At 41.4% G+C, this 22942-nt stretch overlaps 2 protein-coding genes and 1 non-coding gene across 6 annotated transcripts in view; 2 read left to right on the forward strand and 1 right to left on the reverse strand.

Annotated features, from left to right (window-relative positions):
* Positions 1–983: 983 nt before the first annotated feature.
* The window catches only part of CARD6 (caspase recruitment domain family member 6), a 41111-nt gene continuing 19152 nt past the window's right edge, over positions 984–22942 (reverse strand). Inside the window, exons 1-3 of one of the 4 annotated variants that reach the window (XM_072824781.1) lie at positions 12623–13051; positions 10467–11114; positions 984–3932 (exon numbers count right to left, since the gene is read on the reverse strand). In XM_072824781.1, the coding sequence (XP_072680882.1) occupies positions 1543–3932; positions 10467–11114; positions 12623–12905 (3321 nt within the window). In that variant the 5' untranslated portion in view covers positions 12906–13051 and the 3' untranslated portion in view covers positions 984–1542. Of the gene's footprint in view, positions 3933–10466; positions 11115–12622; positions 13052–22942 lie in introns of those variants that run through there. The other 3 variants (XM_072824783.1, XM_072824782.1, XM_072824784.1) reach the window with 3 other exon arrangements.
* Positions 18569–21581, forward strand: RPL37 (ribosomal protein L37). Its single transcript, XM_072824803.1, has 4 exons — positions 18569–19030; positions 19701–19836; positions 20091–20175; positions 21466–21581. The coding sequence occupies exons 1-4, from the start codon at positions 19028–19030 to the stop codon at positions 21533–21535; spliced, it is 294 nt and encodes a 97-aa protein (XP_072680904.1). The 5' UTR covers positions 18569–19027; the 3' UTR covers positions 21536–21581.
* LOC140632809 (small nucleolar RNA SNORD72) lies at positions 21310–21389 on the forward strand. Its single transcript, XR_012030495.1, has one exon. It is a non-coding gene; the product is annotated as a small nucleolar RNA SNORD72 (small nucleolar RNA).

Here is a 22942-nt window from a genome sequence, read left to right on the forward strand (position 1 = left end):
AGTTATGAACACTAGTTATGCTTTTTCTCTTGAAAAGATAAAGACAGGGGATCCCTGGGTGGCTCAGTGGTTTAGCACCTGCCTCTGGTCCAGGGCGCGGTCCTGGAGTCCCGGGATCGAGTCCCACGTCGGGCTCCTGGCATGGAGCCTGCTTCTCCCTCCTCCTGTGTCTCTGCCTCCCTCTCTCTCTCTCTATGTCTATCATAAATAAATAAATAAATCTCTAAAAAAAAAAGGAAAAAAAAAAGAAAGAAAGAAAAGATAAAGACAAAAACCTACATGCATAATCCTTTCTTTCTTCATCCTTACAGTAACTTTAAAGATTTAACACCCTCTAAATACTCAATAGTTTCTTGTTTAAAACATGCATAAGTGAAGGATGCCTATTGTAGTATGAGAATGTTTTCAGAAATTAGTTCTTCCTTTTCAAAGATCGTTTTTCATCTATTTATCAATATGATTTTTTCCCTTGGCATCCTTGAAAAAGAAAAAAAAATTAACCCAATGAAGACAATGTGGGGCCATTTTAGTACTTAAAACTAGTATTAATTTTATAAGAGTTATGAGTTCAAAAACCAGAGGTCTTAATCCAACTTACGAATCTCATTATTTAATTTCTAAATCTAGTGAATTTTAATATCAATCTTTGAAGTGGTCTTTTATTAATATTTGGTATCTTTTACAAACTTAATTAAACTTAAATATTTTAAGTTTAATATATTCCTTTCACTTATGCTTGTAACTGGCAGAACTTAGCCAAATGTTTAGGATAGTAATGAATCTAATAAAGTAAAATTGTAAATTTTGTGAATTTTAAGTTCTCTTAAACATTGCAATGCTTTCTACAAGCTTTGTAACTCTAAAATTAAAAATTCAATTATACATTTTAACTTGAAATCATGAGGATAGGTTTTTTAATAAGCCAAATTATCTTAACTATTACAAATAATTTACATATAAAACATTCACAGATCATACCCAAGTTAGTGCAAAATCATTTATTTCATTGGTTTTTAGCTCATTATTTCTGCATGTAAAGGCCAAATGAGTTACATTATCCAAGCAAATTGGAGCTGTCATCAGAAGTAAAAATGATTTAAACATCCCAAACAAACAAGATTATCTGCTTGGTGGCTGATACTGAACCAAAAAGTTTTGACCAAGATACTTCTGGAGTAGCCAACATCTAGTTTTTCTTGCAACACTGAAGATGCGTGAGCCTTATTTTATGGAGTAATCTCAACAGCCCCATTCCTCGAATTCAGGTTATATACTACCTAATACTCAAGGTTGGATTCAGTTAATTTATTTACTGCTTGATTCTATTCTCAATTCTTTTCATATTTTTCCTTTTGGTGAACACAATTCTTACAGATATTTTAATGATACCAGTTAGGCTGTGCATATCTTTTTTTTTTTTCTGTGTCATGCTAATGATGATAATCTCTTATCATCACTGCCTTTCTTCTTTAGGTTAATGTATGATAGCAATGGCTGGGGTGAAGGATTTGTCTCATAGTTCTCTAGAAACAACTATGAAAACTAACGTTTTCCTGCCCTTGGATTATATGTCTTAGCCTGTGAAGGACTGGTCCTACATGACTTGGGTTGAGTCGGTCTGGGCTGAGAAGGTTTAGATTGGGAGGGCTTGGGTGGGCATGGTTTGGGCTGAGTGGGTCTGGGCTGAGGAGGTTTAGCTTGTGAAGGTTGGGGCTGAGTGGGTTTGGGTTGGGAGGGCTTTGGCTGAGTGGGTCTGGGCTGAGAGGGTTTAGCTTGTGAGGGCTGGGGCTGAGTGGGTTTTGTTTGAGTGGGTTTGGGTTGGAAGGGGTGGGGCTGAGTGGGTCTGGGCTGGGAGGGTTTAGCTTGGGAAGGCCGGTACTGAGTGGGTTTTGCTTGAGTGGGTTTGGGTTGAGAGGGCATAGATTGGGATGGCTTGGGCTGGTTGGATGGGAACTGAGAGCTGGGTAAACATTTGCTATTGGACTTGGGATAGGATCCCATTTGGAAAGCTGGATTTGAAGGTCCATCCTGTGTCTTCAGTTTGGCTCCTTGCTGAGAAGCAGATCTTAAAGGCTTTTGTATGACTCCTGCTGGTTGAGAGGCCTGAGGGTAAAGACCTTCATTTGGGGATATTGTTTTCATAAGTTTCCCAGTTGCCCTAGTTGGTTGTGTCCTCTGGACGTAGGCATGCTTAAGCTGTGGCTTCCCAACTGTTCCCACTAGCTGTACACCCAGGGAATGGAAGTGCCCTACATGGGAGACCACTGCCCCAGATCTTTCAAGAGCTCCCATTGTCTGTGGTCTCTTAGGCCAGGCCTGTACATGCTGAAACATAGGTCTTAGTGGTCTCCCAAATGTATTCATGTGATGTCTCCAAGCCGTTCTTGAAAATTTCATAAATCTTTCGGGTGAATAAAACCTCTGGGGTTGGAAGTACTGAAATCTAAAACCTTCACCTCGACCACGGTCCCTCATTTTCTGAAAGGGCCAGGGACGGAACCACTTAGACCTCTGCTCTGACCCAAAGTGGAAGCCCATAACCCAGGGGGCTTTCAAAGGAACATGGTTAAAGTTACCTCCAATTCTGGTTGGTAAAGGACAGGAATTTTCCAGATGAGGCAAGAATACTGGGGTATGGTGGAAATTCTGAGGATTCCAGCTAGCCCCAGGCTCTCTTACAGGCATCTCAGTTGGAGCTTCAGGTGAGCTTTCTGGTTGACTGTGTCTTTGTTGTCTCTCATCTCTAGCTGTTCTAGCCAAGTTTTCACTAGGGCAACTATGAATTACCTGAACGTTCTCAAAGTCTTGGTCTACCTGGATTCCCAACTCCCTGGCCAGGGAGCCCATGTCCTCCATGGACACATATCTGAGTGAAGATGACATCACTTCTTGCAGAGCAGTTTGAAGATGCTCCATATTCTTTCCTCTCTCTCCAGCTTCCTCCCCCTCCCAAAAGAGTAGCTGTGATGGCTTCAAATTTAGAACCCTCTGGAAAAGCTGAACCTCTTCACTCTCCTGGGCTTGGGGACTGAGAACAAAGTAGAATCTTTCAGTGGCAGCTTCTCCTAAAAACATTAGCAAGTCCCATTCCTTCTCACCTAGGTAGTCAGTGAAAAAAAACACAGCTGAGGAAACTTCCACCAAAAAACCAAACTGTGTCCAAAAACTTTCTAGGTCTCCACGAAGATTGGCCAGAGCAACAGGCTTTTGGAAAAAACTGAGGTCTTTCTTTGGACCATTGCTATCCGGAAAATGCCACATTATCTCAACCAGGCCATCAGAGATTTGTCGGGGAAGCACTGGGACAGTAAAATCCTGATGGAAAAAGATTTTGTGTGATTTCAGTTGGGCAGGATCAAGCAGTCTGTTGAGGATTCTGGACTTGGAGAAGTTACAGTGTCCTAGGCGCACAAAGGAGAGGACAGGCATCTTCAGAAACTTTTCTGTGTCCCCTGTAGGCCCTCCTAAAGACTGTGTTGACCACTTTTTCACAATGTCCTTCATGGCTCCTAGCATTAAGATGCTTTTGTTGTTTTCTGCATCTGGCAGGAGCAGGGGAAGAGCAAACTGGCACTGGTACATGTTTGACATGACTTCACGCTGCAAAGAGCTGTCTGAGCAGAGCATAGAGGCACAAAGAACATCCAATGGATTAATGGTTTGTATGTCTCTAACTTCCAAATTCTCTATTCCAGCCAGCAATTCCTCTTTGCCATCCTCACCCGGAAACTTGTGTCTGAGGATTGCATCTCTGGCTGTCACATCCAGAGCTTGAACTTTCATCAGGAAATTCCAGGCTAAGTCCCCTGGAGTCTCAGGTGTCCACATACATCCTCGATCTAAGGAGAATTGTTTAACAACATCTGGCAAAAGCTTTCTGCTCCTGTCCATGTTCAAACATGACAGGACATCTTTAAACACTTTTTTTCTTTCTGTAAGGAAAAAGATACCCGGTGAATGTTACATTCAGAGACTAAGCTTCTTTCACGGACTTTTAAAATTAAGTAAATAAATAATTAACATTTTCATTGTAAAAAGATGGAACAACACAAATAAAGTGAAAGTTCCCTTTTGCCATTCTGCCAATTCCACTTTCCTTCTGACAGATTTCAATATGTTACATATGTTTGCTTCCCATCCTTATGACATGCAAGGATATAAGTATGCATGCATATAGAGAAATATATCGTTTGGTTTAGTGGATGCTATTTTATTTTTACATAAATTATATTATACTAAACAAATGATTCTTTTTTTTTTTTTAATTTTTTTATTTATTTATGATAGTCACAGAGAGAGAGAGAGGCAGAGACATAGGCAGAGGGAGAAGCAGGCTCCATGCACCGGGAGCCTGATGTGGGATTCGATCCCGGGTCTCCAGGATCGCGCCCTGGGCCAAAGGCAGGCGCCAAACCGCTGCACCACCCAGGGATCCTAAACAAATGATTCTTAAACTTCTTTCACTTAATGGTACTTTGCAAATTCTTCTAAATAACTTTATATACAGACTGACTAAATTCATTTTAGCTAATCCATCATATTTCATGATTCAGATGGGGACCATTACTTATTTAACCATTGTCTACTGATGATCATTTAGGTTTTCCAATTTTTTGATTAATGTTTATATACAGCAATGAAAAACGTTGTTAGTAATTCATGATATACATGTATGAGGAATTTTCTAGGTTTATACTGAATTATTTTTTAAATACATCTCTTGCTAAAGTTTGGAGAAATGTAAGATTTTATTTCCATTAAACTTTTCTCAAAAAAAATAAAAATAAAAATAAATAAATAAACTTTTCTCAAAATTTATGTGTTGTACCTAATTTCTCCCGATCTCCTATTTTCTAATATTACCCGCCCCCCCCCCCCCCCCAACCACTTCTTGAGAATACAGATACAGTGCTTGGTAGAGAAGGAAGACCAGAGAGCATTTTCTATTCCTGGTAGATGGCGAACTAGCATAAGATTCTTGGGTCCCCTATAAAAATAACCTGGGAGAAGGCTGCCTGAATGGCTCAGTTGGTTAAGTATCTGACTCTTGATTTTGGCTCAGGTTGTGATCTCAGAATTGTGGGATTGAGTCCTGCATTGGGATCTGGGCTCAGTGGAGAATCTGCTTGAGATCCTCTCTCTCACTCTGTTCCTCCTCCAGTGCTCTCTCTCTAAAATAAATATATATGTATATATATATATATTTTTTTTTTAATTGGCTGGAAGAAACAACAGAAGTGAGCAAAAAGTATAGATTTTAAGAATTAACAAAGGTAACTCAACAAAATCCTTGGGTGGTCTAAAAGTTGCTTGGTTGGAATATGTTTTGGGGTAAGAAGATGAGGGAGTAGTTGAGGCTACCAAAAAGGGTCCAGAGGAGACAGTGAAAGGTTGCTCACTGCTCTTGCCTATCACTTATTTTGTCTTTGGACAACAATCCTCTGTTTCTTCAGCACAAAAACCAGTACCCACACAGCCCAAGCCAAGATGCCTAGTATTGTCAAGGTATACACCTCCTCCTAATAACAGGGCTACTATGGAGCTCATTTGGGATACCACCAAGAAGCAACAAAGTAAGTTTTATACACAGCAACAATGATACAGTCAATAAGCACAGAGTTGGATAAAGGGAAAAAAGTTAAAAAGCAATAGTATCTAGAACTCAATACATTATTATAAATTTAAGACTCATGAAAATTGCCCAGCTAAGGCAAAAAGAAATGATCAGAGATTTTAGCTGCCACCCACTGAAAAGAAAATTTTGAATTTGAGTCCAGTTAGGTTAACTGGAAACTAAAACAGATAAAAAAAATTAAGACTCTTTGGAGATATTTAACAATCTAGAGTCTCTACAACCTGTCATGATAACACAATAGTTAGGACACAATCCAAACTTAACAAACATAGGAAGAAATAGAACATATAACCAATACTCTATCATGGAGACTGACCCAGATATTGGATTTAGCATTTAAGAATTTTATTTTATTTTTTAAAGATTTATTTATTTTAGAGAGAAAGAGAGAGCACATATATGTGAGTGGCAGGGGGGCGTGGGGGGGAGGGTGGGTAGAGGGAGAGAGAAAGAGAGAGAGAATCTCCAGTAGATTTCCCACTGAGCACAGAATCCAATGCAGGGCTCAATCTCATGACCCTGAGATCATCCCTGAGCTGAAATCAAGAGTTGGACATTCAATTGAGCCACCCTGGTGCCCCTAGCATGTAAGAATTTTAAAGCCTTAACTACTCTTAAGAATGTAAAATAAAATAAGTTCATAATGAATGATTAAATAGAAATCTCCAGGATAAAGCAAAAAGTATTAACAAAATAGAAATTCTAGAACTAAAAATCACAATATCTAAATTTTTAAAAATCAGTAGAGGGACTTAACTGCAGATTGGAAATTACAGAAGGTAAGTCTGTATACTTAAAGATTTAGCAATTGAAATGATTCAATCTGATGGATAGAGAGGGAAAATATTAAATAAAAAATGTATAAAGTCTTAGGAACCCACATAACAATATCAAAAACTTTAACATACATGTACTTGTAGTCTCAGAGAGAAGGGAGCAAACAGAACAGAAAGAACTATTTGGATAAATAGTGGCTGAAGATTTTCCAAATTTGGTTTAAAATAAAAGTTTTACAGATTCATAAAACTCTCCAAACCCTAAGGAAGATAAAACAAAGAAAATTATATGTGAGTCAACTGCTAAAAAAATTTTAAGAAAAAAATCTTGAAATCAGCCAGAATAAAAATGACACCTACAGGGAACAATGATTTATTTATTTTTTTTTTATTTTATTTACTTATGATAGTCACAGAGAGAGAGAGAGAGAGGCAGAGACACAGGTAGAGGGAGAAGCAGGCTCCATACACTGGGAGCCCGATGTGGGATTCGATCCCGGGTCTCCAGGATCATGCCCTGGGCCAAAGGCAGGCGCCAAACCGCTGCGCCACCCAGGGATCCCAGGGAACAATGATTTAAAACAACAACAACAACAACAACAACAACAACCAAAAAACTGCAGACTTAGCATCAGAAACAATGGAAGCCAAAACACAAAGGAATGGCATCTATAAAGTGCTGAAGACAGAAAAATGGCCAATCTATAATTCTATAGCTAGCAAAAATATCCTTCTGGAATGAAAGCAAAATAAAGACATTTTTTCAATAAACAAAACCCAAAAGAATTTCCCACCAGCAGATGTGCACTACAAGAAGTAATAAATAAAATTCTCAGGCTAATGGGAAACATCACATTAAAACTTGGACCCTCAGGAAGAGAGAAAGGGCACAGGAAATGGTAAATCTATGGGTTCCTACCACTGGATGAACTCAACTATAAGGAGGAAGTGAAGGGAGTAGATTGATACAGTCTATATACAAGTTGACCTTATACAGTGCAGGGCACATAGAGCAACACCGTAAGCCTTCCTGAGACACAGATTTGACACTGATTTTTTTTTTTTGTCATGAAATTTAGCATAACAAAAAGCATGATGACTCTTCTCCTTTAAATCAGATGAATTTGGGGGGATCCTCAGGTGGCTCAGCAGTTTAGCACCTACCTTTGGCTCAGGGCATGATCCTGGGGTCCTGGGATCGAATCCCGCATCGGACTCCCTGCATGGAGCCTGCTTCTCCCTTGCCTGTGTCTCTGCCTCTGTCTCTGTCTCTCTCTCTGTCTCTCTGTCTCTCTGTCTCTCATGAATAAATAAATAAAACATTTAAAAAAATAAATCAGATGAGTTTGGATTTTTTTTCAGTCCCTAACTGTATAGACAAATAAATATTACAGAGGACAGCCACATGTCTCCAGTCAACTAGATTGGATTGGTTAGCTATTAGAATTACACAGTAAATCATAACTACATTATTATTGAAACTTTTCTTGACATGTTTCACTAAAGGTGTTAGATTGATTGCAAAAAATAGCCCCAGTTAATGGCTTTCTGGATATGTTTTGGCTTTCTGAAATATTACTTTGTAAGAAGTGGTATCTATTTTTCCCTAGCCCTTGAATTTGCACTGTCTTTGTGACATACTTTGACTAACAGAATGTGGCAGAAGTGATGGTGTTATGAGTTGAACTGTGGTTCTCCCCTTCCCCCCACACACAAAAAAAATTGTGTTGAAGTCCCCGGTATCTCAGAATGTAACCTTATGTGTCAATAAAATCTTTACAGAGGTCAAGTTAACATGAGGTCATTAGGTTGGGACCCCATCCAGTATGACTGATAGGCTTACAAAGAGGGGAAATTTGAAAACAGAGACATGCACAGAGGGAAAATGATTTGAAGACACATATTAGATGGTCATCTATAAGCCAGGAAATAACTGAGGCTACCAGAGAAGAAGGAGATAAGACTGGACCAACTCCTTTCCTAATGCCCGCAGAGAGGGTATGACCCTGCTAACGCCTTGGTTTCAGATCTCTGGCCTCCATAACTGTAAGACAATAAATTTCCCATTGTTCTAAACCACCCTTGGTATACTTTGTGTACCTTGGTGTACCTTTGTAGTACTTTGGTGAGCCCTAGGAAACTAATATAGGTGGCATGATAGTTCTAAGCCTACACCTCCTCCTCTCTGTCTCTGTCTCTCTCTCCCTCTCTCTCATCTTCTCTCTCTTATACTCTTCTGTCCTCACCATAAGAATATGCCCCATCTAGTCTGAGAATAAGTCCAGACTAGTCTGCCAGGAGATGACAGACTAGCCTATAGCCAGCTGACCAGAGACACATGAATAAACCCAGGAAAGACCATAAAAGCTGCCTAACTAACTACAGACACTCTGATTGTTTTGATATGCTTTGTTATGCAGCACTATTGCAATAAATAACTGATACAGAAAACAAGATCATACAAACTAACGAGTAACATGCAAGAAACACATCATAATATTAGAATGTTACCTATGGAGGAATGGAGAATGAATAAAAATGTAATAAACAGACAAAAGGGGTTTTTGCAGAATAATGATGATACTATAATAATTAAGTCAACCCTATACAATATGTGAAATATGTAAATAAATAAAAATTAAGAATGAAGCCTAGAAATGACTATGGACTGGGAAGATACAGGGATGGGACAAGATTAGTGTTGTGAGTTAAATTATGTACCCCTCAAATTCATATGTTGAAATCCTCACCCCAGTACCTCAGGATGTGACATTATTTGGAAATAGGGTCATTGCAGATAAAATTAGTTAAGCTGAGGCTATTGGGGGGGGCACCTGGGTAGCTCAGTTGGTTAAAGGTCTGCCTTCAGCTCAGGTTATGATCCTGGGACCCTGGGATGGAGCCCCACATCAGGCTCTCTATTCAGCAGAGAGCCTGCTTCTGCTTCTCTCTCTCCCTTTGCCTGCTATGCCCTGCTAGTGCTCTCTCTATGTCAAATAAGGAAATAAAAATCTTTAAAAAAAAAAGGATGAGGTCATTAGGGTGGGCCCCCATCCATTATGACTAATGTCCTATAAAAGGGAAAATTTGGACCTAGAGAAATGCATTCAGGGAGACCATGGTGTGAAGATGAAGGCGGATAAGAGCAATATTTTTAAGAGCCAAAGAATGCCAAAGATTTCCAGCGAACCACCAGAAACTAGGAACAGATTCTCCTTGACAGCCTTCACAAGTAATCAACCTTGTAGACACCTTGATGTCACCCTTCTAGCCTCCAAACTGAGATAACACATTTGTGTTGTTTGCTGGTGAAGCTCTCCACTTGCGGCACTTCACTCCAGCAGCCCTTGCAAACTAAAACAAAGTGTGATGAGGAGGACATTACTCTCTCCTACCTAGGACCAGATGATGAATCCCCAGTATGTGAACTGAATGGGAGAGAATAGTTACCTTTCCCTCCTCTACTCAGTACTTGGTGATATTTATTTTCATGGACAATACCTCTCCAAATGAAGCATTTGTTGGTTTTTGAATTTTCATTCAGAAATATTCCAATTAAAGATACTGATCTAATTTCCCTTACCAAGATGACAATTTATGACTAGATCAAGTCAAGTAACACTACTTTGGGCTCTTATCCATTCATCACAGGCTCCTCTCTGATTTTCACTTCAGTAGTTAGGCCTATAACCTCCATATCTCATTGGTTATAAAGGCACTAATAGGACAGAAGAGGCTCAATTTGAGCAATAGAAGATAACACCTAAAATTAGTGGTTAGCAACTTATACGTACCATGGTGGTGACTGTAGAAACCTATAAGCTGACAATCAGTATTTATTTTTGGGTATACTGTCCACCATTGTGTAGGTCCTGAGTATTCCTCTCTGTCAATACCTGCCTCTAAGGAACTCCCAGGTTAGGCAGGCATAAAGAATCTCTGAGTAACTGCTTTTCTGCTGACATCGGTGCCTTTCCTCACCCCTTCTCCCCATTATGACATGGAAACCTAAAAATAAGTTGTTGCCAACTAATTATCACATATCATTCCCATACCTTCAATCCTTTTCTCCTCCTCCTCTGCCTCCTCCCCCTCTTCCTCCAATAACATGCCAGTTTCTGAATCTTCATAGCTCTGTTCTTCATCTGAGAAGTGTGCGGTTTCTGAATATGCAGTATCCTCCTCGCCATCATAAACACTGTGCTCTGAGTCATTATAATCCTCTTCTTCCACAGTGGGCTCTGCATCTTCAAAGTATTCAGCAGATTCTAGATATTCCTCTTTTCCTAAGTATAAAGAATCATCTGGCTCCTCGTATCTCTGTCCATCCTGTAAATAAGCAATAGTTGTTGGAATTTCATATTCAGGTTTGCTGGAAATTTCATATTCAGTGTTCTGTCCATCCTGTAAATAAGCAATAGTTGCTGGAATTTCATATTCAGTGTTCTCATATTCAGGCGATGTGACTTTGGGTGTGTTGTCTTCCTTTTCATTTTCCCTGGAGGCCCAAGCAGTTCCTTTATGACTAGTCTTCTTGTCCCTGAAGGACTCAGAGGTTCCCATATCATGGTGTTCTTTCTCTGTAAAGGACACTGTGATCTCAGGACTCTCAGGCTGTTTCTCTCTAGAGGAAAAAGTGTTTTCTGAATTCTTGCTTGCACTTATAGATTGAGTACATTCTATATTCTCATGCTTTAAAAATTCTGAAAAGAACAAGAAAGTTGGGGGGGGGAGTTCATTTTTCCAAATTAGCAAAAATTAATTTTATAATAACTTGAGTTTCCAAAACCTCAAAGCATCATCTCTCTTCTTTATTTCAAAACTGGAGGATGAGAATACCTAGCATCTCCCACATAACTAACAAGTCAACTGTCATTCTGTCACTGGAAAAAAATCAGATCACATTTCTAACTTTCTCACGAGTTTGAGTTCTTCATAGCAAACTCAAAGAGTACATGAGTGAAACAGAAAATGTGAATTCAGGTGCCTGAGTGGCTGAGTCAGTTAAGTGTCTGCTTTCAACTCAGGTCATGATCCCAGGGTCCTGGGATTGAGTCCCGCAATGGGCTTCCTGCTCAGTGGGGAGTCTGCTTCTCCCTCTACCCCCACCCCCCCTCGTGTTCTCTCTCTAATAAATAAATAAAATCTTTTTAAAAAATGTGTATTCTATGAATAGTGCTTACTTGTGGACTTACTATGACCCCAAACCAACTCAGATTTCCTAGGACCATTGCTAATGAAATCTAATCCTAATAATTTGTAATCAGGAAGCAAATAGCTCTAATTTGGAATAGCAAGTCCTAGAAATAATAATAACTATTTCTCTATGCATATGGGTCGTGTTCTACATTAGAGACTATTAACATTAATCTTTTTATCTGAGCCTCTACTTCTCTAATATCTCTTAAAATAATCTTCAGTATTTTTTATATTTTTAGAAAAAGGAGTTATACCCACCTTTAGTGGTAATCTACAGAACTGCTAAATAATCCCTTCCGGAGGAACTACTTCCTCATCTGACATGAATTATCTTTAAATGTTGAAGAATTAGCATTTTTTTAAAAAGATTTTATTTATTTATTCATAGACAGAGAGAGAGAGAGAGAGAGAGGCAGAGACACAGGCAGAGGGAGAAGCAGGCTCCACGCAGGGAGCCAGACGTGGGACTCAATCCCGGGTCTCCAGGGTCACACCCCAGGCTGCAGGCGGCGCCAAACCGCTGCGCCACCAGGGCTGCCCAAGAATTAGCATTTTAATTGCATCAAAAAAGTAAGTTTCTGCTGGCATTCTTATCACAGAAAAAATGAAGTTACTGATCCACCATGTACATGTGCTAAAAACCATTTTTCTGATATTTCCAAGATGGTTATACTAACTCCAAGATTGGGGTTGTTAAATATCCATGAATTTACTTCCTGAATAATAAGCAGTTATTATAGCACTAAAAAAAAAAAAAAAAACAAAACAAAAAAAACTGCGAGTTTTGGACACAAGTTCAACAAAAAATTATCAATCCCCTAAGCCAGTAAAATATATAGTTCCCTGTTTTTAAAATCCTGAACACTTTGACCCTTTATTAAATTTCAATGAAAATTATCTCCAGGAGATAAACAAAGGAAAACAAAAGGCAATAATTTTCTTCTTTCAGGAAATCTGCCTTGTCCCTCTAACCCTCCCCATCCCCCCAAAAAAGTACAGAAATCCAACTTACCATGCTGTAAGCCCCAAATGGTAGCTGACTCTGGAAAAGTACTAAGTAAACATTTGAGAAAATGCTGACAGCTCACCTCTCCCTTTTTCTGTACCAAAATTAACAACTTTCGACTTTTCTTCAGAGGATCTGTAATATTCTCCAGAGTCTCATACTCTTCCTCAGAAATCAGCCTCCGAGAGGTTAATGTATCTAAGACAGAATCGGAATCTTTTTGGAGGATTTCAAGTAACCTTTTTCGTTCCCTTTCTATGATCTCTGAAGGAACACTCCCCGCAGCCATTGTTCTTGTGTCCTCTAGACCAGGAAGTGGATTATGAAATCATTCCAATAGTAAGCAAATACAAGTTTTTCAAAAAAATAGCAAAGAGTAATTCTGTTTGGCAGAGATGAAAGATGCCTAGCAATGGAGGGAGTGGATACAAACAAGCCAAGATAGTGGGGGAATCTAGCCCTGAGCACCCCCAGCCTGGCTCCCTGTAGATTACCTAGCTACTCTATTGATGACCTGAGTCTGTCTCATCTTGATTAGCCTGAGTCAATTCCTCCCAGAATCTCTCTTGAACTTCAGTTTGGACAAGGTATTCTCTGCTCTGAGCTCCATTTGTGATAAGAATGTGAATTGATTAACTCTTTCTGGAGAGAAATCCGGCAATACATAGCAATAAACAAATAAATGCTGATAGATAATAATATAAATTTACATCATTCAACTCAGCAATTTCACTTCTAGGAAATTATCTTAAGGAAATGATCAAATGCCCAAAGATATAATATGTGCAAGAATCTGCATGATAATATTGTTTATAATAGCAGATAATTTAAAATGACAAAGATTTCCATAAATTAGGGATTTGTGGAATAAACGTTGATACCTCAACAGAAAAGAACAATTTAAAAGGATGAAGCAGGGTGCCTGGCTGGCTCACTCAGTTGAGCATAAGACTCTTGATCTCAGGGTCATGAGTTCAACCCCCACAGTGGGGAATAGAGTTTACTTAAAGAAAAATAAAAACATAAATAAAAGGATGAAGTAAGTATATATATTTTGACAACTACTAATATCCATGATATATTGTTATGAAAGACCAAAAGAAGAAAAAAAAAGAAAGACAAAAAGTGGGGCGGCTGGGTGGCTCAGCGGTTGAGCATCTGCCTTTGGCTGGGTGTGATCCCCGGGTCCTGGCATCCAGTCCCGCTTCGGGCTCCCTGCATAGAGCCTGCTTCTCCCCCTGCCTGTGTCTCTGCCTCTCTCTTTCTGTGTCTTTCATGAATAAATAAATTAAAATCTTAAAAAAAAAAAGACAGAAAGTTACAGATCCCACTTTTGTTTAAAAGTTAAAATGTGTATCGTGTATATATATATATATATATATATATAAATGTATATATATATATATATAAATGTATATATATTTTTTTAAAAAGAAGACTGTCAGGAGAGAGATACCTCAATTATAACACTGGTTATCTCTGGGGGTATGATTATGGAGGGATTCATAATTCCTACTTTAAATACTACTATAGGGATCCCTAGGCAGCGGTTTGGCGCCTGCCTTTGGCCCAGGGCGCGATCCTGGAGACCCGGGATCGAGCCCCACATCGGGCTCCCGGTGCATGGAGCCTGCTTCTCCCTCTGCCTGTGTCTCTGCCTCTCTCTCTCTCTCTCTGTGTGACTATCATAAATAAATAAAAATTAAAAAAAAAAAGAACACTACTATACCCTAATAGTTTACATCTTTTGTTTCTATTAAGAGACTTCATTTTTTATTTTTTAGGTTGTATTTTATTTATTTGAGAGAGAGAAAGAGACAAAGTGTGAATACATGTGCATACAAGAGGGGAGACAAGCAGATTCCATGCTGAGCACAGAGCCCTATGCAGAGCTGGATCTCAGGACCCAGAGATCATGATCTCAGCTGAAATCAAGAGTAGGATGCTTAACTGAGTCACCCAGCACCCCTGATTTTTTAAAAAAGTTTTCTAGTTGGTTTTCTTTCTTTTTTTTTTTTTTTAAGATTTATTTATTTATCTGAGAGAGAGAGAAAGAGTGCACGGGCAGAAGGGGCAGAGGAAGAATTCCAAGCAGACACCATGCTAAGCATGGAGACTGACACAGGGTTGACCCCAAGACACCAAGATCATGACCTGAGCAGAAACCAAGAGTTGTTTGCTTAACCAACTGAGCCACTCAATCACTCCTAGTTGGTCTTTATTTACATAGTTCACAAGAACTTGAAAACAATATAAATAACTATCAAAAGGATACTGGATGAATAAACTGTAGTATTACATGTAGTAAACATGTAACAGTACACACCACTCAAAAAGAATGAACTTCAGTGACCCAAATATGATCATAAAAATATAAAAGGAAAACTTTAAGTCCCAAAAGATTATGTACCACATGACACTGTTTTAAAAAATTGAATGTAACTAAAATACATGCAAACACACATTTTAGGAGTATACAGTCATTAAAATTATAAAAGTGTGGATTCCTAGTTATCTCAGTCAGTAGAGCATGCAGTCTTGATCTTGGGGTTGTAAGTTTGAGCCCCGTGTTGGATATAAAGATTAACTTAAAAATAAAATACTTAAAAATAAAATACTTTTAAAAATTATGTAAAATGAAAAGTAAGGAAATAATGAATATGAAATTAAGAAGGATGGTTACCTAAGTTCAGGAGAGGCTGGGGGATAAGATGGGATGAGAGGACAGTAAGATCATGGAGATATCATCCAGGGATGAATTTACAGATGCTTACTATATTATTAAAGATAATTAAATATGTAAATAAAGGCAGGCCATGCATGACCAATGCTTAAGATGCATTAAGAACCAAGGATAGGGGCACCTGGGGCTCAGTGATTGTCTGCCTTTGGGTCAGCTCATGATCCCAGCGTCCAGGGATCCAGTCCTGCATCAGGATTCCTGCAAGGAGCCTGCTTTCCCCTCTGTCTATTCTCTGCCTCTTTCTGTGTCTCTCATGAATAAATAAATAAAATCCCTTTTTTTAAAAAGCACCGCATTACATGCTTTTAATTATTTATTTAAAGATTTTATCTATTCATGAGACACACACACACACACACACACACACACACACACACACACACGCAGGCTCCATGGAGGGAGCCCGATGAGGGGCCTGATCCCGGGACTCCAGGATCACACCCTGGGCCAAAGGCAGGCGCTAAACCACTGAGCCACCCAGGGATCCCCTAAAAACCCCTAAAAAAAAAAAAAAAAAAAAAAAAAAAAAAAAAAAAAAAAAAAAACCAAGGATAATGATGAATTCAATTCTGTGTCCCTGAGGTTGAAAAAGATCAAGAAAACCCTTACATTAAAAATTAATTTAAAAAATTAATTTAGGTAAGAGTTTTAAATGTGTCTCAAAAGTATGAATTTTGAGATGCATCTCAGCTAATACCAACAATTTGACAGGCAATGTCAGCAAGTTTGCCAATTGTTTTTTTATTCACCTTGGTTGATAAGGCATTTTCATAAGCTCCTCAAACCCCATCTAATAGATGAAATTAACTCAATCCCCACTGTTCCACCCTAAATACCCTCCCTTCTCACAAGTAACCTGCCCTGGGGGATTTCAAAGTTGATGGGAAGGAAAGGGATAGTTTATTTTATTTTATTTTTTTAATTTTTATTTATTTATGATAGTCTCACAGAGAGAGAGAGAGGCAGAGACACAGGCAGAGGGAGAAGCAGGCTCCATGCACCGGGAGCCCGACGTGGGATTCGATCCCGGGTCTCCAGGATCGCGCCCTGGGCCAAAGGCAGGCGCCAAACCGCTGCGCCACCCAAGGATCCCGAAAGGGATAGTTTAAATGAGATATTTAGCAAAGAAATTTAATCATAGGAAGTTTAAATTCAGTTCTTTGGTAACAGAAAATTTGCATTGCACAAGCTTAAAATGCAAATGGGATGGAGCTGGGGAAGGGTAGCCAGGAAGACGCAGATTTGAAAATATACCCCCGAAATCAAATCAATGACACAGGAGTAAAAATTTTGTTTGCAGCTAAGAAATTTATTTGATGTCTTCAAGAGAAAAGTCAGCAGTAATTTCATTTATTGTAGGTGGAAAAAAAAAAAAAAAAAAAACTACTGCCAAGTTCTGGTGAAGAGACTTGAGTTGCACCAGAATCACAGATGCAGGATTTATGTAGTTTCCATCATTCTCTGCTGAAAGGCAAAATGTCATAGAGCAAATACCCAGGAATAGCATATACCATCTCTTTCAAAAATTGATCCATTCCCAACCTGGCATTTTTAAAAAACATTTCATTTATTTATTCATGAGACACACAGAGAGGCAGAGACACAGGCAGAGGGAGAAGCAGGCTCCATGTAGGTGTTGTGCCCAAGATCGCGAATCCGAGAAACCGCCAAGGAGCTGACACCGATGCAATCACACGAGGATTTATTTACAAGCTGGAGCCTGGGACCAAGTATACCCGAAGCAGCGGAGCAGGGACTTGGACACGGAGACTAAGAGGCTTAGCAACTTTATAGGGGCCAGTGGCCAATGGGATACGCAGAAAGTTGCACGGTCACGCTGGTCCGGACACTCGCCGGTGGCCGATTGAGTTACATTTTACCCTAAAGTGTCCATTTGAACTGGCCTATCACTGAGCCGATTTCCGGTTAGGGTGTGCCCTGGTGCCTGGGGTGGGGCAGTGCCCTAAGCGGTCGGCACAAGGCGGCGCAGCACAAAATGGAGTCAGTCCTGCTCTGCTTGTCCAGGGGTAGGGGGTTTTTGTTAAATTTCCTGGGTCCCACAATTTACGGGCCTAGATTCCTGTGTGCTTAGTGGGTCCCTAACGCATTAGCCCAATGGCTTCCTGGTTGAACTTAACAGGGCCTTAAAAGTCCCAGGTCGGGCTCCCTGCATGGAGCCTGCTTCTCCCTCTGCCTGTGTCTCTGCCTCTGTGCGTGTGTGTGTGTGTCTCGTGAATAAATAAATAAAATCTTAAAAAAAAAAAAAAAGTCGGAGGAGGCAGAGGGTGTGATAGGAGACTCCTGCTGGCTTGGAAGGGGCAGGAGACAAGCCAGGCGCGCTCACAGCCTCCAGGAGTTGAAAAAGGCGGCAGCTCTTCGGGAACCTCCAAGGAAACAACGCAGCCCTGCCCATACCTTGATGCCGGCCCAGCGAGGCCCAGCGAGGCCCAGCGAGGCCCAGCTCAGACTCCTGACCAGAACTGTACGGTGTGCTTTAACTGTGGCTAAGAGCGCTTAAACTAGAGGTGGGCCTTCTCGACAGATTTTGAGTGTGCAGTATTGTTAATTATCGGCATAAAGCGGCACGAGAGGGCAGCCGGGCGGCTCAGCGGTTTAGCGCCGCCTTCGGCCCAGGGCGTGATCCTGGAGACCCGGGATCGAGTCCCGCGTCGGGCTCCCTGCGTGGAGCCTGCTTCTCCCTCTGCCGGTGTCTCTGCCTCTCTCTCTCATGAATAAATAAGTAAAATCTTAAAAAAAGTAACATCTAAATAAAAAAATCTATTTACAAGGGGCTTACGTATAGGCTTCCAGGCCCCCCGTAAAGGGGCCGGATCACATTTCCTCGCATCGGGGTGCAGCAAACTAGAAGCTCCACGTGTGACCCCTTGCACAATTAAATTAAAAACATTTGGGGCAGCCCCGGTGGCGCAGCGGTTTAGCGCCGCCTGCAGCCCAGGGCGCGATCCTGGAGACCCAGGATCGAATCCCACGTCGGGCTCCCGGTGCATGGAGCCTGCTTCTCCTGCTTCTCCCTCTGCCTGTGTCTCTGCCTCTCTCTCTCTCTCTTAATAAATAAATAAAATATTAAAAAAAAAAAAAAACATTTGACTCTAATTTACTGCAGTCAGGAAAAGAAAAAAACAAAACCAAACCAAACCATTATCCGCCTTTCTCTTTAAGATGCGGCGAGGCCGCGCCGCCGCCCCGCCCCGCCGGGAGAACCAGCGTCCGCCGGAAGCTTGCGGCCCGGGGAGGAGCGCCTGGAGGAGCGCCTGGAGGAGCGGGCCTCTCCCGGGCCGCGTCGCAGGCCCCTGCCCGGCGCCCCACCACACGCCGGAAGCGCGCAGTCGGCACGGGGATCCCCAGGTTCCCGCCAGTCGGCGGCCGCAAACCCGCGAGGCGGCGGGAGGGCCGGGGCGCCAGCACACAGGGCCGAGCTCCGGCGTCAGGGCTGCTCTCCGCCCACTCCGACGCCGGGCACCGAAACCCCTATTGGCCCTGCCTGGCTCTGCATCCGCCCCTAGGCCCCACCCACGGTGCCGCTACGGACGTTTGGGGACGGTGCACCGCGCCCCGCCGGAAGTACTTCCCTGGGCGGAAGCTTCTGAGCACGATATAGCGGAAGTGCCTCCTCTTCCGGCCTCTTTGGGGTCTGCCGCGGAAACAAGATGGTGAGTTGGTTCCAATGCTCGTCTGAATCGCCTTCCATCCTCGTCCTCTGCGTCGCGTTCCCTGCCATCCTTAGGGGGCCGGCAAGGTTCCTGAGGGAGGGAGCGGGGGGGCAGGAGAGGGGCACGCGGTGGCCCTCAGGAGCCAGAAGAATGGCTCCTGACTCCCTGAGGAGGCTGAGCCTAACGGCCGTGGAGCAAGAGCCACTCCAGATCCCTTGGTTCTTTTGATCTTTGGAGAAGCCTTGCCCTCGGATGAGAACTGAAGGGAGAAGCGTGGTCGGGGAGCGTTTGGCTCTGTGCGCAAAGGAACTCCTTGGTGGTGAGGCCTGGCGAGGAGCTCTTAGTTGCCGGGGGTCGGGGTAGGTAGGGAAACCGCCACGTTACTTCTCCTTCCGACTTGTCTATTTTTTCTGTCTCCTTCAAAGAACGTAGCGGATTTCAAGATAGAGCAACCCTTGCAGAATGCTTTCGATAATCTGAAATGCTGGTAGTTTCTCTGATGTAGCACTTTAAGAAGTTAGGAACTTCCGCCACAGTTTCAGCTCCGGATTGTCTTAAAAATATTTTTTTTTTATTCGTCTTTCATTTATAATCAGTGGTCTATTTTCCTGAAAACGTCGGGCGATGTATAGAAAGCGCCAGATCTCAAAATTGTGTCTCCCCTTTGCAGACGAAGGGGACGTCATCGTTCGGAAAGCGTCGCAATAAGACGCACACGTTGTGCCGCCGCTGTGGCTCTAAGGCCTACCACCTTCAGAAGTCCACCTGCGGCAAGTGTGGCTACCCTGCCAAGCGGAAGAGAAAGTGTAAGTGGAGCGCTTTTCAGGCCGACCGTGTGAGGTGTTGGGCTGGGTGTCCTTCGCTCGTCGGCGTTGTAGGAACGTGGGCACGGCTTCGGGCGTTAGTTGAGCCTTAACGCAGAAGTGCATCTGTGTGCGGGTGAAGCGGGTTGGAAAAACACGGAAGGCACTCTAACAAGTGTGTTGACCACAGGGCCTAAAATGTACGTGCGGAGGGGCGGGGGTTGCAAATCAGAACCTTCCCTCAATCTGTGTTTCAGATAACTGGAGTGCCAAGGCTAAAAGACGGAATACCACTGGGACCGGTCGAATGAGGCACCTAAAAATTGTATACCGCAGATTCAGGTACAGTGTGTGTGTTTCTGTCGTCTGACTGGTTCTGTGAGCTTGGAGAACAACAGCCTTGTTTATCTGCTGTGAAATAAAGATACTACCCTGGTTGGTGGGGATGACATGTTGGAAGGTTGTGGATTTTTTTTTTTTTCCTGCTGCCACTGTAACCTTCAGATGAGGTAATCTAGATTTCGTTGATCTCTCAAGGAGCAGTAGTATAAGCTATAAATGTCTAGAGTGTGGTTTGAGCTGGACACCCCAAACTAATGCTGTTTTTTAGGGATAGGTCACATCTCACTTTCGCAGCAAAATTTGTCAAGACAGTAGTGGTGAATGAGGCCTGAGGTCGGGCCTTCACTTTTGTGGTTTCAGGCAAGTCTGCTATAGAAAACCATCTGAGTTGGGGCATTTGTATAGAAATAAAGCTATCTTGCTCTCTTGTTAAAGTCTCTAGAGTTAGAAATGCAGAATTTCAGCTCCAACCTAAATGGAGAGAAACTGCCTTTTGAGGGTGTCAGTCATTTAGATCTCAACGAAGATACTTCTTTGTTGGGGAGGCTGTCCTGTCCTATGTGATGCTTAGTTGAAGCCCTGGCCTTTGCCCCAATTCCAGACTTTTTCATTTTAAAACCTCACAAGGCATCTGGGGGCTTTGTAAACACAACAGACACCCCTAGATGTGTTTGCATGCTGGAGTGACCTTTCTTCTTTGCACTTTAAAAGCATCATACAGTAGTGTGAGCTTAGTGTCAGGGGACTGCCAGTGCCATGTAGGAGGACTTTAAGAGTGTGAACTGAAGCCAGATTAACCTTTTGGTGCTTCAGTTCACAACTCTTTAAGAGGGGGATAGCAGTAACTTTCTTCTTAGGGTGTGTATATATATTAAAGGAGTTAAATGCAAAGCATAGATAAGCAGTTTAGAGAATGTCTGCAATTAAACATGCTCCTTGACTAAAGGAAAGTATTTAGGATCTCTGCCTGACAGCCTGGGGACCCATTTTCACAAATGGGTCTTTTTAACAAGCAGGAGAGCAGTACTGGCCCAGTGATCAGTACAACCAAATAAATGGTTGACTTTTTCTCCAGTTGCAGTTAAGAATATGTCTAAAATGGGTATCCTGAAGCAGAAGTAAATGAAATGTTGCAGCTTATCAATGATGTTGTAAAAATAAATGTCTGAACATATGAATTTGATACTGATTTCAGCATTTAACTGAGATAAGCTCATTGAACTCTGTATTAATAAAATTTGAAATGTATGTATTGTTGAAATAATGGTTTTCATTTTTAACATGATACAGGCATGGATTCCGTGAAGGAACGACACCTAAGCCCAAGAGGGCAGCTGTTGCAGCATCCAGTTCATCTTAAGGATTTCAACGATTAGTCAAAATAAACGTTCTGGTTTTAAAAAGTATCTGGTGTGCTAAGGTATTTTTAATAGCCTTGTAATATCAGTGAATTACCATAGGATTGGAGATGGGACAACTTGATATTAGATTTACTTGTTAAGTGATTGTTCTAGAGCACTATTTTTTTGAACTGGGTTGTGACACTGTTTAAAAAGATAAATAATCAGAATTCCCAGGATTCCTTAAAGTAGACAACACTGGAAGATGATGGGAAAAGAATGCAATATGAGGTAGCACAGCAGAGCTCATGATATATATGGGTATTAAAGATGTTAGAGACGAGCACCTGGTTGGGTCAGAGTAGCTCGATCTCTGGGTCATGAGTTCGAGACCCATGTGGGATGTAGAGTAAATGAAAAAGATTTAAGTAAAACTTTAAAATGGTAGAGTAAGTAAAGCATAATTGCTTTTAGTAACATTCACCTGCTATAGTCTAATGATTTGGGGGAGTGGTCATCATTTCTGTGTGATACCGTTTGGAGTACCATTGAGAACATGAAGGATAGTAATTGCATGAGTTGTTTTGGAAAGGTGGTCTTAACTCATTCTAGTCTCAAATGCTTGTTTGGTATCTAGCATATAGGCTTGTGTGTAATTTAAGATGGCCAGCTAAGTGAGTATCTGAAGTACTTGCTAGCTATGAGTAAAAAATGCGAGTGGGATGGGTTAAGAGAAAGTGTGGGACCTCCTGCAAATACAGTGCATTGAGTATACAGTAAAGGAAAGCCATAGAAACATTTGTAGATGAAAGACAATAAATAGATCCCCAGTAGAATTTCTTTAACCCTCAACTGAGTAAGCATTGATTTTTATTTATTTATTTTTTTTCTGTTAAAAGGGCTCTGAAATTTTTCACCTTTCCCAGTTCTGGTGATTTATTGCCAGTTTTTTGCAGTGAGGAGATGAGGCCAACATAGTTGGACTGCTGAGAGAACAGAGATTAAGTGGATAGAGCACAAGTGTTAGAACAGTTCCCATAAAATAAAGTGGCCAAGCACTAATTGGCAGCTTCCTGTTGATCACAAAGTGACTTGTAAAGGATCTTCATAATCCTTCATAATCTTCAGTGCCCTGCCAACCTTAACCTTTATTGCACCCTACAATGCTTTCCCAAGCTAAGTCCTGTCCTGTCTTTTTTTTTTTTTTTTAAGATTGATTTGAGAGTGTGAGCACAGGTATGTCTGAGTAGGAGGAGAGGCAGAGATAAAATCAAGCAGATGCCCTACTGAGTGATCTCAAGACCTGAGATTATGACCTGATCTAAAATTGAGCGGGATGCTTAACTGACCACCTAGGTACCAGCACACAGCCTGCTTTTTTCTTCAGTTCCCAACTCCTCAAGACCACCGCTTACCTTTACTTGTGC

The sequence above is a fragment of the Canis lupus genome, chromosome 4 (genome assembly GCF_048164855.1).
Source record: "Canis lupus baileyi chromosome 4, mCanLup2.hap1, whole genome shotgun sequence".
Classification (NCBI taxonomy): domain Eukaryota; kingdom Metazoa; phylum Chordata; class Mammalia; order Carnivora; family Canidae; genus Canis; species Canis lupus.